Source organism: Phascolarctos cinereus, unplaced genomic scaffold, assembly GCF_003287225.1.
Source record: "Phascolarctos cinereus isolate Bilbo 61053 unplaced genomic scaffold, phaCin_HiC Scaffold_726;HRSCAF=1367, whole genome shotgun sequence".
In the NCBI taxonomy this organism is placed as follows: domain Eukaryota; kingdom Metazoa; phylum Chordata; class Mammalia; order Diprotodontia; family Phascolarctidae; genus Phascolarctos; species Phascolarctos cinereus.
Window position 1 is genome coordinate 355,741,466 of NW_027556098.1, and position 16,869 is coordinate 355,758,334.

The following is a 16,869-nucleotide window of genomic DNA, read 5'->3' on the forward strand; positions in this document are numbered from 1 at the left end:
AGTGACCTAGCTGGTCTAGGTGGCCTCTGAGGTCCTTTCCAGCTTTAAACCTCTGATCCCTTGACCTAATGAAGCCGCCCCAGGAGGACCTGGGAAAAGCTGCAGGGTCGGCCAGGAGCCAAGCCCATTGATATAAATGAGGCTCCTTCAAGATGTGAGTTGTGCCTTTGCCATCTTCAGGTCTTCTCCATTAGAGGTGGGCTGGACGTAGCCTGGTCTCAAGACAGGAGATGGATGAGATGATTTCTCTGGGCCCTATGCAGCCCACTGGGACACAGGGATGTTCTCAGTGCTGCCCCAGGGACCTGGGACAGTAGAAAAGTTCATGTAAAATACAGGTCCAACCATGTCACTCTCCTGCTCAAGAAGCTCCTGTGGCTCCCTATTGCCTCCAGGATAAAATACACCTCCCCCCCCCCCCCACTCCTGCCTGTTTGTCATTTAAAGCCCTTCAAGTCTGGCTCCAGCCTTTCTTTCCAGGCAGTAGTGTATACAGTTGGTCGTCCTTCGTGCTTGAAGAGGACCAAAATGACATCACCATGTTCGGGTCAAGGTAGAGTGTGTCTGACTGTGGCTGATCAGACCAGTAGGAGCTCGGAAGGCTCTACCACAGACAGAGCACCCCGTGCTCTCATCCAGCTAACCTCCCTGGCAGGCAAACACGCCCTGCACTTGGCATTCTACCTCCCGCCCTCAAGTGTTTGCACACGTTGTCCTCCATGCCTGAGTGTGCTCCCTCCTCACCTTTGCTTCTTGGGACTCGCTTGAAGGCTCATTTCAAGTGTCCCCCATTATAAGAAACCTTCACGATTGCCCAAATTGTTAGTGTTCCCTCCCCAAATGGCTGTTTATTTATTCTAATGTATTTTTATTGATTTCCCTGTGTACATGCCACCTTCCCAAATAACGTGTACCCCCCTTGGGGATAGGACTGTATCTTTGTATTCCCTGGGCCTAGCAGAACACCTGGCATATGGAAGATGCTTAATGAATGCTTGTTAAATTGTTGGATATTTCCCCAAATCCAGTCCAATATAGTACCTGCTTGTAGCAGCCCTTGCAAGCTTTGTGTTTCTGGGTATTTTCCTCTTCATTTTTCTGCCATATCTAGGCACTAAGGAAAAGCAGCAAGGTAGAAGTGAATTGCCCGGGCCATTTAATAGAAAGGCTTAAAGTCTTTCAGTGTCCTACTATGAGGGGGGCATTTGGAATGAGAGCTGTCTGCCTTATGAGAAAGAGGCCAATCTTAGTCTTCCCCAAGATTTGCTTCAAGCCCCAGGGGTTGACTGATGTTCAGCTGAGGGGCTCCTTGCCAGGGCTGGGAGGCTCTGGGAGTTGGGGGAAACAGATACCAGAAGACAATGTCTCTGAGACCAAAGTTGGGGGGAATTTGTATGGCTCACTTCTAGGAAGAAGAAAACACCTTGCCTCAGACCTTCCACTGACAGGCCTCCTGGTATCTTTCTTTTAAAGCAGGTGGCTCTCCTAAAATCTCTTCCTCATTGTGCGACATTAGGACAGCCTTAGGCAACTATCTTTCCATTTAAATGTCCTAGGGAAATTTCCTATCTCTTACCCAATTTTTTTCTGCTTTCTCTGGCATCTAGAGATTCATCTGTTCTATGCCTGGCACTAGGGGTGTGTGTGTGTGTGTGTGTGTGTGTGTGTGTGTGTGTGTGTATGTCTGTGTGTCTGTGTGTTTGAAGACACTCCCTGACCTCAAGGAACTCACTTTCTACTAGGGGCAGAGGGATCATTTACTTTTAGACACCAGGGCTGCCTTTGGCCCCTAGTTTTTTTTCTATGGCCCCATAAGCAACATGGAGCCAGCTCCTGACTAGCCATGTCTGGTTTAGCCATGTTGAATATTTTTTCCTAGTCCAGCTCCCTCTGCTGCGTGTTTATGTATGTGCCCTGCAGGCCCGAGGCAGATTCATCTTCATATTGGCCTATATCAGCTATCACTAGGAAAAAAGTCTTTTGCCTGGAATTTAGAAATAGAATTTTAGAGACTGTTTACACTAGTGCCTGTTAGATGGGAAAACTGAGGTTCAGAAGTGGGAAAGGGGCTTGAGGAAGCTGAAGCATCATCAGTGCATCAGAGCGAGGAGGCTCCTGCCTCCAAGTGCATCCCACCATGCTTTCTCTTGAATGTGCCATATTTTAGAGATGAAAGGATTTGGACTCAGACACAGAAATATAGCATACTTGAACTGGAAAGGAGACAAGAGAATGCCTAGTGCAACTCTCCATTTTTCAGATGAAGAACTCAGGCACAGAAAGAGAAAAGGATTTGACCAAAATTCCAGAGCAAATCAGGAGAAGACTTGAGACTAGAACCCAGGTCTCCTGGCCCCCAGCCAGGGTTCTTTCCACTCCACAAGGCTGTGTCTCATATATTGCATTTCAAAGTGAAAAAAAATCCTCTTTCATGACCTGAGATTATAGATTAGCATGATATAAGGTAAGGAGCATTGGATTTGGAGTTAGGACAGACTTTGGCTCAAGTCACAGCCCTGACCCTTGTTAACTGTGTGGCTGTGGGTAAGTGATTTTCTATGAATGGGCAAAAAAAAAACACAAATGGGCATAATAACAATATCTGTGTTATCTAACTCAAAAGGGCATGGAATAAGGGAGTATGTGTGAAGTGCTTTGCAAAACAGAAGAAGCTAAATAAATACTAGTTCGTATTGTTCACTTTCCTTTGTCATCTCTGAGGACAGTGAATGTCTCTGTACTGTACCTCTGTGGGTTCAAATCCATTGCTGCCTGAAGTCAAAAGGAGAAATTTCCCAAGGATCATCTGCATCCCAGGTTCACAGGGTGAGCTAGAGTTTAGTGATTAGGGTGGGGAGGTGTCAGAAATCTGGGTCCTGTTCAGAATATATCCCAGTGCCCAGCAAAAGGTTTAGCACATAATGGGGTCTTCATTCACTTATTCATTCATTCATCATGGGCCCACTACAGTGGGAGGGACTTGAGGAGACATAAAAGTTAAATAAGACCCAGTCCCTGCCTCCAAAGAGCTTAACAATTCAATGAGGGAAGAGAAGACAGCTACACAGGTGACTATAGTAGAAATTTTAAAATGATGATATTCCAACACTTCAATAATCCAATGGATCTCTAATTCCACAGAAGTAGGATTTCCTCCAAAGACACAGATTCCTGGCTGTTCATGCCATGTCTCTCTCATCCATGTCCTCTCATAAATTCTGCATAGGAGGAGTAGACTGTGTTTTTGCTTAATTAAGATTTGTTGGATGATTGAATGAATCCATTCTAGTGAGGCAGGTTCTCCTGGGATCCACCTGTTCCGTCTTTGAATGGATTACCAAAAGAGGAGCTTGGGACCCTGGTGGGGGCTGAGTCGGGCAAGGCATTTTCGAGAGTCGCCTTGGCCCCAGCCAGTCTGCCCTTCTCATCCTCCCTCCACCCCTCAACCCCTGCCACCTCCCTCAGTGTGTGGAAGGAGAGATGCTGCTATTATTAGTGGGCATTGTTACTGCAGCTCATTGGCTCCAGGGAAAACTCAGCAAACGCACAATCATTTGGAGGAGACTCTGGGGACATATTTAGCTAAAAATGTCTCCCCCACCCCACCCCAAACTGGCTCCAGTCAGAACAGTTTTGTCCTGAGTTGGGGCAGAGCTGAGACATCTCATCCTTAGCACTGACCCAGTTCGTCCTCCCCTTCCTCACTGTCCAGTGCCTCCTTGGGGCCAGGGGATTCCATCAGTCCTGAGAACTGTGTGACCATAAGCATGCCAGTTAACTTCTCTGAGAGAAGAGGATGGGGTAGAGCCACTAAGGGGCAATTTACTCTCCAAGAACATATCCTATCAATCAGTCTAAACAATCAGTCACTAGTACAGTCAATTAGTGGTATTAGAAGACGGACAGATCAATACGAGATGAGTTAGTCAGGGAAGACGATGGAGAAAAGCTGAGTCAGAAGGCATCAGCACCTTGGAGAAGTAGATGAAGGTCTTCTAGGACCCTAGGATGGTTAAGGTAAGGAAAGATATTTGAGCAGAACGAATAACTAGGGCACAGAAAATGAGGCTTTGTCCCAGAGCCCAAACATATAAAACACTGATAGCATTTGTGAAGAGCCTGGAGTGGACTCCTCCCACGCCCTTTGTGCTCTCCCAAAGTCCCTGTGGTGGTGTCCACTAGTAGCCTCAGTGTCCTGAGGTCTTTTGTCTCCTACTAATTCCCTTCAACCAATAAATGAGTGGATGAAAAGGTATTAAGTATTTACTACATTCAAAGCATGGAATTAAACCCTAAGGATACAAGTAGAAAAGTAAAACACTCCCTGCTTTGAATGAGCTCATATTCTAAAGAGGGAAGCAATACATATAAGAAAGTTTAGCTGCAGAGCAGATGACATGGCTGGAGAGGTCAGAGGTCAGTGTGTACATGTGTATGTGTGCATTGGGATATTCTGGCCGCATGGGGCAGGGAGAAAGCTCTCCCAGGCCCCAGCTGCTCCTGACTCATCTTCCTTCTCACCACAGAGAGGACTCCAAACTCCAAGGAACTGGTCAAGGCCCCCAGAGATGCCCTGGTTCCCAGCCAGTGGCCCCAGTGCCGGAAGGACATGTGTGGTGAGGAGGGCCTCGGCAGTGGCAAGGCCAGCAGCATGTTTGTCTCCCTGCCTTCCAAAAGGCCTCCTTGGCCCACAGAAAAGAACCTGCTTTATGAGTTCCTCGGGGCAGCCAAGAATCCCGATGGACAGCTGAGATTACGGAGCAAAACTGAAGTGGATGGGCTGGAGCTGAAGTGTAAGCTGGGAGGTGGGAAGGGTTGAGAGAACGCTAGAGGGAAGGGCTTCATTGAGCATCCTTGCGGGAAAGAACTAGGCAGGTGACCACAAGAGACTCCTACAGGTATGAGTCTAGGGACATAAGAGCCATTCCAATCTAGGCTTTTTAAATGGAATAGCTGTATGACCCTGTGAGTTCCATTTTGTTTTTTTTTTCCACATCTGTAAAATGTAGGCAGCCTGATGCAATGAAGGGAACATTGGCCTGGAAGTCAGAAAACTGATACAATAATTTTATATAATTTTATTTTTCAGTATATAGATTTTTTTATTTCATTTTGTAGATTTTTTTTCTTCCCAGAGACCTCATTTTTCAGGTTCTAATCTAAGATCAGACTAATATAATGCTGTGACATTTTCTAAAAAGACATTTAAAATGGTAACAAGGGTTTCCCCTTTGCTTTAGAGTAACTGATACTGACATTCAAGGCCGTTCGAAATCTGTCTGTGGTCACATTTTCTAGCCTTCTCTTCTCCTACTGCTGACTTCGTATACCCCAGGCTCCCACCAAACAGAATTGTTGTTTTCATTTTATCTATGTCATTGTTCATATTGTTTCGCCTTGCCTGGAATATGCAACCTCCTCCCTCAAATGCATTGGCTGTTGAAATCCCCATTCGCTTTTAAGGCCACGTCACATTATCTTCCTGGAAAACATCATTGATTTCCCCGCTTAAAAAACAAAACAGAACAGAACCAATCTCCCCCCTCCTCCCATTTATTTCCCGTAACACATTGCTAGGACCTCTCCTTTGCACCTATGTTACTCTTTTTCTATCCCACCCCTGTGTGCAAATGTCTTTTCTCCTATTAGATTGTAAACTCTTTGAGGTCAGGGCCTTTTTATTTATATTCCCCCCTGCCAAGCACATAGCCTTGAATGCAGTAGGTTCTTGCTAAATTTTATCTATTGAACTGTTGGATCTGTGGTTTGGAATTTCCTGTTCTTAGCATGGTTAGTCAGGATCTTTCTCCATTATTACTAATATATTTAATCTCTCTGACAACTGGCCACTCCTTCCAGCAAACCAGTCATTATTCCCAACAAAGAAGCTAGTAGACCCTCCAATTAGTCCAATCAGTACTGAAGTTCAGACAGATAATGCTGTAAAAATCTCATTGAATCAGGCTAATTCAGGGCAAGTCTAGGCTATATTCCATAATATTGTAGAAGAAACTGCTTTGATACTTTTAAGCACAAGCAGCTCAGTTCTCTGACCCATTCCAGCTCTAACATTCTATGATTAGAGGAGTTGCCAAGAAGAACAAATCCCACCCCTTCCTATAGGACTTGAAGACCATTCAAGGATCACAGTACCAACATTTACAGCAGGGAGAAAGCTTAGGGATCATCTAAGCCAGGCGTGGGGAACCTGCAGCCTTGAGGCCATACGTGGCCCTCTAGGTCCTCAAGTGAACCTCCACACGTGGCCTCCAAAGATTCCCCACCCGTGAATTCTAGGCCAACCTCTTTGTTTAATAGATGAAGAAACTGAGGCCCAGAGAAGCTCAACAACTTTACAGAATCAAAGAATCTTAGTGCTAGGAGGGACCTCCCCCCACAACATACCCAGAACATGCTTCTCCACCCTTTGGTTGAAAGCTTCTAGGGAGGCAAACTGTATCACCAAGGGAAGCCATTCCATTTGTGGGCAGGGCTCATTGGTGGGAAGTTTTGACTTACAATGAAGTCTAAATCTGATATTCGTCACCTTCTTATGATGCTGTCTTTCGGGTTCAAGTCGAATTAGTCTAATCTCTCTCCCTCAGGACAGCCTTTCAGATACTTGCAGACAAAGACTTGCGGAAATCTTTTCTTTTCCAGGTTAAGCATCTCAAGTTCCTTCATTCTATAACCATAAAACATGCTTTTGAAGGAAGAAAGGAAACAAGTATTTATTTAGTGCCTAGTACATCCCAGGAATTTTGCCAACCACTTAGTAAATAGCATCTCATTTGATCCTTACAACCATACGAGAGAGGTACCATTACTGTCCTCACTTTATAGCTGAGGCAAACAGAGGTTAGGTGACTTGCCCAGGATCATCCAGTATCTGTGGCTGGATTTGAACCCAGGCCTTTCTGATTCAAGACTCGTGCTGAGCAGAATGCCTGGCACATGGCAGGCATTTAACAAATGTTTATTGATTGATGTCTACTGCACCACCTAGCTGCCCAGGTCTTTGGCTCGCTCTTTTGGGTACTCTACAGCTAATCAAGGTCCTTCCTCAAATGTGGCAAGCAGAGCTGAACACACTTGAGATGCAATTTGATCAGGGCAAAGTACAGTAAAATGATTACCACCCTGGACAGCCTAAGATTACATCAGATTTTTAGTTGCCGTATCACTTAGTGATGACTCATATTGGGCTTGTAGTCTAATTTCCCATGGTCACACAGGCAAAAAGAGACAGAACAAGGTTTAAATTCAGGTCTTGAAGTTAAGTCTTTCTAATTCAGTGATCTTTATTCTTAGGAACAAATGGAGGTCCTCAGGGGTCTTGTTTTAATGAATAGACAAAAATGGCAACTGTTTTTACTTCAATAAAAATATTCAGACAAATGCTTCTTGATTATTTAAAGCAGTTTAAACACTCCCCTTCTATTTATGTTATGAACTTGCTCAGCCATGTTTGATTTTTTATTTGGGTTTTTTTTTCTTTTTGAGGGAAGGAGAAGGTGGTTTTTGGTTTTTGTTTTATTTTGTCAGTTGGAGGCAAAATCTTCTCCAACCCAGGTCAGAGTTATCACATACTGATGAGGTTTGGATATTCACCTGGATTTTAGAGGATTGGCCCTCTAAGAATTGTAACTTCTGTGCTGAGGGTTGAGCTGAAGGGTTGCTGGGTTCCGGCCCCTTTTTGAGTGAAGCCCTTGACTTCTGTCCTACAGTCAATGCACCAATGACGATTGCTGATAAGAACAACCTCAAGTATACTGGAAATGTGTTCATGCCACGCTTCGCCACAGCCTTAACCTCAACAGCACTGAACCAGCCACTTTGGCTCAACCTGAATTACCCTCCACCTCCTGTATTTACAAACCACTCGACCTTCCCACAGTACCAGGTAATTGTGTCTTGTACCCTGGGCCCTGGGCCCTGGGCCCCAGGCTACAAAGTTGCCCACAGACTGGGCCATAGATAAGCAAGTTGGACATAGATGCTCCTGCCTCTCCAAAGTCCTGTGGGACAGGGGTGTTAGATCTCCTGAGTCTCTAATTTGACACTCCTGAATACAGGTCTATGGCTGCATGGCACACAGTGAGCCAAAAGAGGCCAAGAAGTCTCAACAAGTCAGGCCCCTAAATAGGTCTTTGTGCTACTGATGAATGCTCTAGTTGGACCTTCTACCTAGATGTAGTAAAGTATTTCATTGTCTGGTTTCCAGATCACACTGTGATGTCTAGACATGGCAGGGCTCCCTTGAGTATGGCTAGTGCCTCCAAACAGGCTCTTTTGTAGTTTCAGGGCAGAGTACCAGGAGGCCTGGCTGAAACATCCATTGAAAGCACATTCCAACATCCTCCTGGTTTTAATTGAGGAATGACACACATTCTTGGTTGGTAACAAGTTTGTTATTGATTGGGAGGATCAGAGAAGGGTCCCCAGAAGTGTTGACCCTTAAACTTGATTTTCAACCTCTGGCAGGAAGTTAACAGGAAATTCAGGAGGTGCACAGGGATTGGCCATCAACCAAAGGTGTAAAGGGGTTTGTATGACAGACTCCATGCAAGGGGGAAACAAAACTTTCTTGATAAATGTGCGATTGCGAACCAAAACAAACCAGTCAATGTATATGTAGCAAAGTCCCTTATCTTTCCATTGTACCTTAATCTAAGTATGGAACTGAATCTGTATAAATTACATCATGATTCAAAATCCACTCAAGGAATCTACTTTTTAAAGGAATTCTATAGTGAATTTTTTCTGTAAAAAATGAATGATATTTTTGTAATATGAATACATACTTCTACTTTGTCTAGTTTGTAATTTCTGAATTGGGGAGATCAGGCTTTCTGAAAACAAGGTTCAGCCATCTTTAGAAATATCTATTCTCTCTCCTGGGATTTTGTCAGGCAGTTTTCCTAGTGTAATGAGTGAAGTGCTTCTATACCTGTGATTGGGGATCCTGGCCAGTTGGGCTCACCATATTCTATGCAGTCATTGACTCTCCTCTGTTTAGTCGTAAGGAGCTAGCAGTATCAGGGATGACATCCTTTGCTTTTCTCCATGTCTGATGTGGATATTGCCACTTTGATTCAATTCAGCTCAACAAGCATTTATTAAACATGTATTGTCCACAGAGCACTGTAGTAGGAGCTGGGGAAAATATCAACTTTAGCTCAGATATAGTTCCTGCCTTCTTAGATCTTACAGTTTGGGAGGGGGCTAAGGCACAGCTCAAACAAGTATAATACACAATCCTATGGCTAAATGCATCAAATAATTGAAAAACAAAGTGCTATTTGAGGTCTGAGGGAGAAAAGGCTGTTCTTGACTGAGAGGATCAGAGAAGTCCCTGGTCTCTAGGAGAGGTGACATTTAAACTTGATTTGAAACAAATGGTAGGAATTTAACAGGCAATTCAAGGGGAAGAAAGTTATTCTATCCACAGGGCATGATATCAGCAAAGGCATAGAGAAGAGAAAGTGTAAAACTTATATGGAAGACAGGAAGCCAAACTGAGGCTGAAGGTGTGGGGAATGTAGTACGAAATAAGGTTAGAAGAGTAGGTAGTGTCAGATTGGGGAGAGCCTTGAAATCCAGCCAAAGGGTTTTGGATTTTACTTGGGAGGCTGTCAAGAGCCACCAAAGAGAAGAAATTTGAAATAATCAAATCTATTCAATTAAGCTTGAAAGATATTTATTAAGTAGTTATTGTGCACGAGGCACTGTGCCAGATATGGGAGATGAAGAGATAAAAAAATAAAATTGTCCCTGCCCTTATTGACTTTAAAAAAATTGGCAGTGGGGGCAGGAAGGAGTATATTAAATAAATGCAAATAAGTAAGATAAGGTTGATAAGGGCAAAGAAGGGAATATGAGTGAGGGCCAAGAGAGGTTTTGAGGCACACAGGAGGAAAGATGGCAGAATGGACAACAGATGATCCCAATCTTCTCAGTAAAGCAGGAGGTAAAATCATCTGCTGAAGGAAAAAAAAAAGGAGATCAAGGTGGGATGTGTGGCTTGAAGGAGATTTAAACCAATCCCTTTGGGGAGTGTGAAAGGGAATCAATCAGAAATGGAGGGCAATTTTCATTTGATAGAAGGGAAAGCTTGCTAACACTTAGAATTACTTGGAAGTAAGATGGTCTGCCCTGAAACTCCCTTGCTCTTGAAGTTTTCAAAAAGAGATTGAATGACCACTTGTTGCGGGGGAGGGGAAGATACTGTTGAAGAGATTCTTGTTCCAGGCATAGGTTAGACCAAATGATCTCAAAGGACTCTAACAACTCAGAGAGTTTTGAATTGGAGGAAATATAATATTGCCATGTGGAAGTGAAAGCTGATTTGAAATTCAACAGCATGAATTTCTAATGGGTACAGTAAGCAGTTTTATGACTTCCTTCTGCAGTACTTGGCAGTCTGGGACTGAGAGTAGTTGGTTAGAGGGACCCCAGGTTAAGGTAATGAGAACCATGCTTTCAAAGGTTTGAATTTGGTTAGAACTGTGCCAACTGACAGAAAAGGTGAAGTCAGAAGGAAGAATAAATTTTGGGAGAAAGATAATACATGCATTAGAGACCAAGATCCTAAGTTTGGTTTGCTATGTGTTGAGTTTGAGGAGCCAGCGGGATGTCTCTGTAGTGATGTCTCGTAGGCAGTTGGAGATGTGGATTTAGAGCTCAGAAGATAAGTCAGAGCTAGAGTTATAGAGTCATCCACATAAACGTGGCAGGGGAAGCCATGGGAATGAATGAGGTTGTCAAGGGTGAGTGTGAGGAGAAAGAAGAGGACAAGGGCAGAACCTTCAGGAACATCCATTCTAACTGTTGGGAAGAAGGTGAAAAGGCAGCAGGTGATACAAAGAGTCAATCAACAAGCATTTGTTAAGTGCCTGTTTTCTGCCAGGTATTGTGCCAGGTGCTGGGGGTGCAAAGACAAACATAAAACTTTTCTTGAAATCAAGGAGCGAGAGGTAAAGCAATATCCTGATGGTGGCATGTTCTGGGCATTTGGCAAAAGTAAATTCCAGGATACATAGGAGTGGGAGCTATCAAACAGGAGGGTACAGGATTGGGAAGAGTAGTCAGAGGGGGCATGCAACTGAAGTGAGTCCTAATCAGTCCATTTTTTTAAAACCTTCCAGAAGGGTGGTAGTCTACAAGTATCAACAACAGGATCACCATGAAACTGGTGATTTGGTCTGATCACCTGTTTCTGTCCAAGTCAAGCTCTTATTCCAATATAGTATTGGGCTTCATCATGACAGTGTTCATAGGCCTTTGTGAAGCAAGGACCTCTTGTTCATAATGCCAGAATTCTTTCCTCTATTGTCCAATTATCTGAGTATCTGTCTCCCTTGGAACATGCTCATTTGGGTCTGTGTCTTGGGAATAATGTCTCATCTATGTGATTTTTGTGAGGATAAAGGTCCCTGGTAGGGGTTCTATTCATCTATATCTGTCTGTGGGTTTCGGCAGGGACCAACACAGCTGGCCTAAACCAGTTAGATTAATAAGGAATATCTATCTACCTTTAGTGAGAACCATCCCTAGCCTAGGCTTATTCAATTCTTATCTCAGAGTGTCACCCTGAAGTTCCTCCATCTTTAATTTTGATCAACATTGTGCTTACAAAAGAAGTAAATACCTTCACAGTCAACCTCTGAGCTCCAAATCTTTCTGTACCTGACAATCATCCAGTTTCATACTGGAAGTTCCAAGTACCAAGGTGACAGATAAAGATGTTGAGAAAGGGAGAGAAGCAAAGAGGAGAGAGAGTCAAACGAAATCAAAATTCTGCAGAAGTTGGTGAAATTACAAAGCCCATTGGTCAAGGAAATACAACATCTAAGTCTTGAACGTCTGCTTAGATTGGCTTTGGAGGGAGAGCCATCTTTGTTTTACTCCTCTGGGTATTAGAACCAGTTTCATGTAGTGAGCGCATACTAGAGAATGCTCTAGTGTAATGCAACAATTTTATTTTGTTTGAGTTTCTTGGTTTTTTTTAAAAAAATCTTCTGAATTCACATAATTATGTGCTATAGCTCTTTTTATTTTTTTAAGTGGAACTTTTATAACAATAAAGCAACCTGCCATGATGAAAGGTCTGCTGGTCTTTCACCTGTTTACTGACGTGGAGTGCCAAGTATATTCTGGAAATGAGAACTGGACAATTGTAGGCACAGTAACCCTTCTTAAATGCTACTCATAAGCTATTGAATACATTTGCCACTCAGAAACTTGAAGTGACCTGTGCTTAAAATAACTTCCAGGATATATTGAAGAGTTTCATGTCAGTCATTCTCATTCTTAGGGTTCCTATGAAGAGAGACTATCCCTATTTCTTGAAGGAAACAAAAAAGAGGACCCTAAGGAGGAGAATTTTATGCTTCTAACAATTGGCAGGACCATAATATTTAGCCATAAAATCCCTCACTGTCCTTTCTTCCTTAAGACTGAAACATTCAATAAAATGATGGGATTATTAGAGCTTATATCTCACCAGCACCCACAAACGATTCCTAAGCTCAAAGTACCATTACCAGTCATTGTTCAAAAATTAAAAGTTTAGTAATCAATCATTCAGTGAGAGCACTGTTGTTTACAATACAAAAGTAGTATGCCGTTGTTCTCAATACTGCAATTCTAGGGATTTCCTAGATGATAGAGGCTCATAGATTTAAAACTGTGTAGGAATTTAGAGATCCAAACCCCTTATTTAATAGGTAAAGAGGAAGGTCTGTCAAGGTTAAGCAGTTTGTTCAAGATCACACATATGGTAAATGGAAAATGTAGGATTTGAACCCAGGTCCTCTAAACTCTAAATCCAGTGCTGTTTTAGCTGTGCCCCATTGCCTGTACCTTGCTGCCACAGGTTGCACAAGCACCTTGAATATAGAAATCACAGTGAAGACCTTCAATAGAACCCTTTTCTGAATTAAATTTTAAAATGCTATTGGCTATAAACAAAGACTTAGCTAGTAAGACCGAATAACTATATGTCATAGAAATTAAAAGTAGATCTTCTAATTTCACACTGTCCATAACATGTAGGCAACTGAACTCTTGCAAATATTGCTAACAGAACACAGAAGAGGCAACACCCTATAATATCTGCAAATCAATTCAGATATAACAACCCTTCTTCAGGCTGCAAAACAGTACAAAGACACTCTGCTTGCAAATTGAAGAATGCACATTCTATAAGAGATGGGGTCACCTTGAGAAAGCAACACATTCACAATCCATCAGAAGAAAGCCCAGGAACTGCCATCACAGTTCATATCACCCATCTTGATTTTCACATGGGAGTAAAGCTCTGTAGTTTTCAGGATCATTTTCAGAGGCTCCATTGTCTCAAGATGCTTCACTATTTGCCTCAGTACTTAAAATGACTTGGAGTACAAGATGGAAATTGACTCCTATTGTAGTGTGTTGCATTAATAATTGATACAGATGCCATCTGCAATTTTTTTTTATTTTACCTGTTACTCAACTTCTAGAAGGCACTCGTGCATTCAGGATGGACAAGGTCACCCAACAGGAAGCTGCTGCGGTGAGCAGCATGAGCCAGAATGAGCCAAGATGGATTTTTCATTAAGAAGTTTCCAATTCTTCACCCCAAAGAGGAAACAGAAAAGCCTTATAGAAAGAAACTATTTTATATCCATCAGAAACTAGTGTCCAAGTGTGTTCACCTCACTAGACCAGCTGATCCATGCATGGCGCTGAATTATAAGGTGCAAAAGGCAACTCCACAAGAAAGAATTATGGTTGCAAGGAAGTGATGTTTGTTGAAAGATACATAGATAGGAGCAGGTGGAAATCAGATGTTCCAAGGCCCATTCCCATTAGCCCTGAAGTGGCAGCTCAATTTAGCATGAACAGCCCTGAACCTGGATTCTGTATTCTGAGGTATGCTACAAGCCTTTGTGATAGCAATTGATATTGATAGCAATCCTTTGCGGCAATTGGCAACTAACTCCCACAATACTGAGCTGGTCCAAAGCCTTCAGAAACAGAAGAAGATTTATACCTCTCAGGAGCTAGGTGCAAAAGTACTAACAAAATTGCACTTTTCCATTAAAGCTCCTTCCCACAAGGGGGAGGTATACATTGAAGCTTGTGACCCTGTTAAGCCCCTGTTCAGGGCTCTATCACTTTTTCCAGGTGGAAGCCTCTCTAACTTGGCCTTGGAGATGGCATCAGCAAAAAAAGAGTTGGTGGGATGGAAAGAGGAAGCAGGAGTTGAGAGTAGGTGACTCAGAGCCTCATAGATTGAGAGCTAGAATGTCCCTCAGAGCTTTCTGAGGCAACCCTTCATATCATAGATGAAGAGACTCAGGATGGGAAAGGTTCAGTGTCTTGCCTCAGATCATGGAAGTAGTAAATAGTTGAACTAGGTTTTGAACTGGGGTCTCCCAAGGCTAAACCCCATGCTGTTTGCATTGTACCCCAATATCCTTCCATAGGAATCAGAAACATGAGCAGAAAAATACATACACTGTATGTCTCCCCTATGGAAGGTATGTAGAGTACAAACTCTTTGCTTTTCTAGTTGGTTCAGAGGCCAGTAATACAGCTTTCGCTCCTCCAAGACACCAAGACACCAAGACAGTCATTTTATGAGAACAATCAGACTACAGCATGTTGTCAACATTTTCTATCTCACTAGTTTTCTGTGGAATTAGACCCTTCCAAGAAAGAACCAGTATCATTCCATCTAGATCCAGCCAACCCACTAATTCACCTCAGAGCTAGGAATCCGCCCTTTGCCCTAAGTCATGTTAAGCATTCAATTCAATTTGTCTCAGTTCAACTCAACTTCACAAACCTTTTTTGGGCATCACACAAAGAAGGCATCTTAGAGCCATCAAGTCAACTAGCACTGATTAAGAGTTTGCTACTGTCAGGCACCGCGTGCAAATATACCATGCCGGAGGTAGAAACATGTGCAGAAAGAAATACAGTCTGTGCCTTTAGGGAGCTTAAGTTCTAATGGTAGAAGACAACACATAAAAGGAAACTGATGTTAAAGAATGTCTAGAGAACCAAGGGTGAAGCCTGAAGTGGAAGTCATGGCTGGCCTGAGTGATCTCCTTAAAATTGAAGTTCAGGGAGGAATCAGTAGATCAGAGCAAGAGGCTCCAAGGTGAAAGGTACTTCCAGTATGAGAAGTGCGGGAACTCCCAGGGTGAAGAGGTTTCTGTGGCATACATGATAGACAAAGTCTGGAGAGTTAGAAGTGCAGCTGAGACGAATGAAGACCAGTCACACATCCATGAACTACATTGATTGTGTGGGCACCTAAGCCCGAAAGCTTTGGGAAGATGACAAATGCACTGTAAACAAGGCCCTTCGGCAGCTCCCATGTTCAGTGCCTGCCGTCAGCCAACTCCTTGCTGTTCTTGATGGAGGGGAAGATCCTAACAAAATGTGACCTGGCCCAAGCTTATCAACAGCTGATTGATGATGGCGCTGCTGCAAACGACCAGGCAGTAACTAGTCACTGAGAAGCATTCTTGTTCCAAGTTAAATTCCTTCAGTCTGGAATATCCACTGCCTGATGATTTCTCTGGGCTTCTTAGAAACCTTGCTTTTCAGGATTCCAAACATGAGACAATATTTAATCATTTGATCATGGGAGCAACAGTGTATGATTTTGTGGAAAATCCCCAGGAAGGCCTATGCTGTTTCAGTAAGTCAGATGGAAGAAGGGAGTTAGAGTAGAATTAGAATACCCAATATCATCTTTGTGGCTAACACATCGATGCTGCTGTACCTTCCTCAAAACTTCCTAGGGCATCCTTCCTCCAGGAGATTAATCAACCTCTGCTGTGTTCTTTGCTTATAAGATGGAGCCATTGCGAATCCACTTCTTCCTGTGGCATCAAGTGCTTTTCAGAATGCCAGTTATTAACTTCTGATTCTGGTCAGGTGCATCACAGTGAACAGGAGCTGTTGTTTCTCACCACACCTCCTGTGTGGGAGCAATGCCCAACCTCCAAGTGCCAGATGACCTCAAGACCCCATTTGTTTAGTACTTGAGAGTACTCTGATAAAGAAACTCAAACAGGTATCTTAGGAGTCAAAAGTTTCAGAACCATAAATAGTTATGTTACCTCAACAATTTGTACTGGTCATGAACCTCTGTGGTTCTCTTGTCAGCTACTTGGTACATGCTTTGGGGTCAGAAAGACCTGAGTTCAAATCCTGCCTCTGATATTTATTAGCATTGTGACCCTGGGCAAGTCATCAACACCTCTCAGCCTCAGTTTCCTCATCTGTAAAATGGGAATGATAATAGCACGAGTTAACATATGCAAAGCACCTGACAAATCTTAAAACATTATATAAATGCTTACTATTATTATTATTTACACTTAACTGTGCTAAAATACATGTGGCTATTCAGCACTTACGACTAGTAGATGTACATATACAAGCCTAGCTGTTTAGTGTCTAATTACATCCTGAGCTGTCCACTATGTCAAATCCTAAAGTTTGCTGTGTCATCCCCGATGGAAGTTGTGACATCAGAAGATCGACATGACTCATTTTATCTGACAGATAAAATGAGAATCACTCTAATTAACACATTTATTGAATAGAGGGCACAAAGTGGTCACCTATTGATAACGACTTTAAGCCGTTCACAGCTTGCCCACAAGATCATGCATTTTTGAGGATGCATCTGTGGCATCATTTGCCATATTACTTTACGACTTCAGAAAGCTATCATATGGGCCACATTAACCATCCTGAAATGGTTTGAATGAAACCTCACTTGCAATGAAATCTGGAAGTCTTGCAAAAAATCAACAACCATAGTCTTACAGGCATATATTATGGCCTGGAATGATTTTT

The 16,869-nt window shown here is 42.9% G+C and overlaps 1 protein-coding gene across 1 annotated transcript in view; it reads left to right on the forward strand.

Annotated features, from left to right (window-relative positions):
* CUNH1orf94 (chromosome unknown C1orf94 homolog) overlaps window positions 1–16,869 on the forward strand; it is a 62,222-nt gene that overhangs the window by 25,004 nt on the left and 20,349 nt on the right. Inside the window, 2 exon segments of the mRNA XM_020983719.2 lie at window positions 4,527–4,793; window positions 7,728–7,903. Of these exon segments, the coding sequence (XP_020839378.1) occupies window positions 4,527–4,793; window positions 7,728–7,903 (443 nt within the window).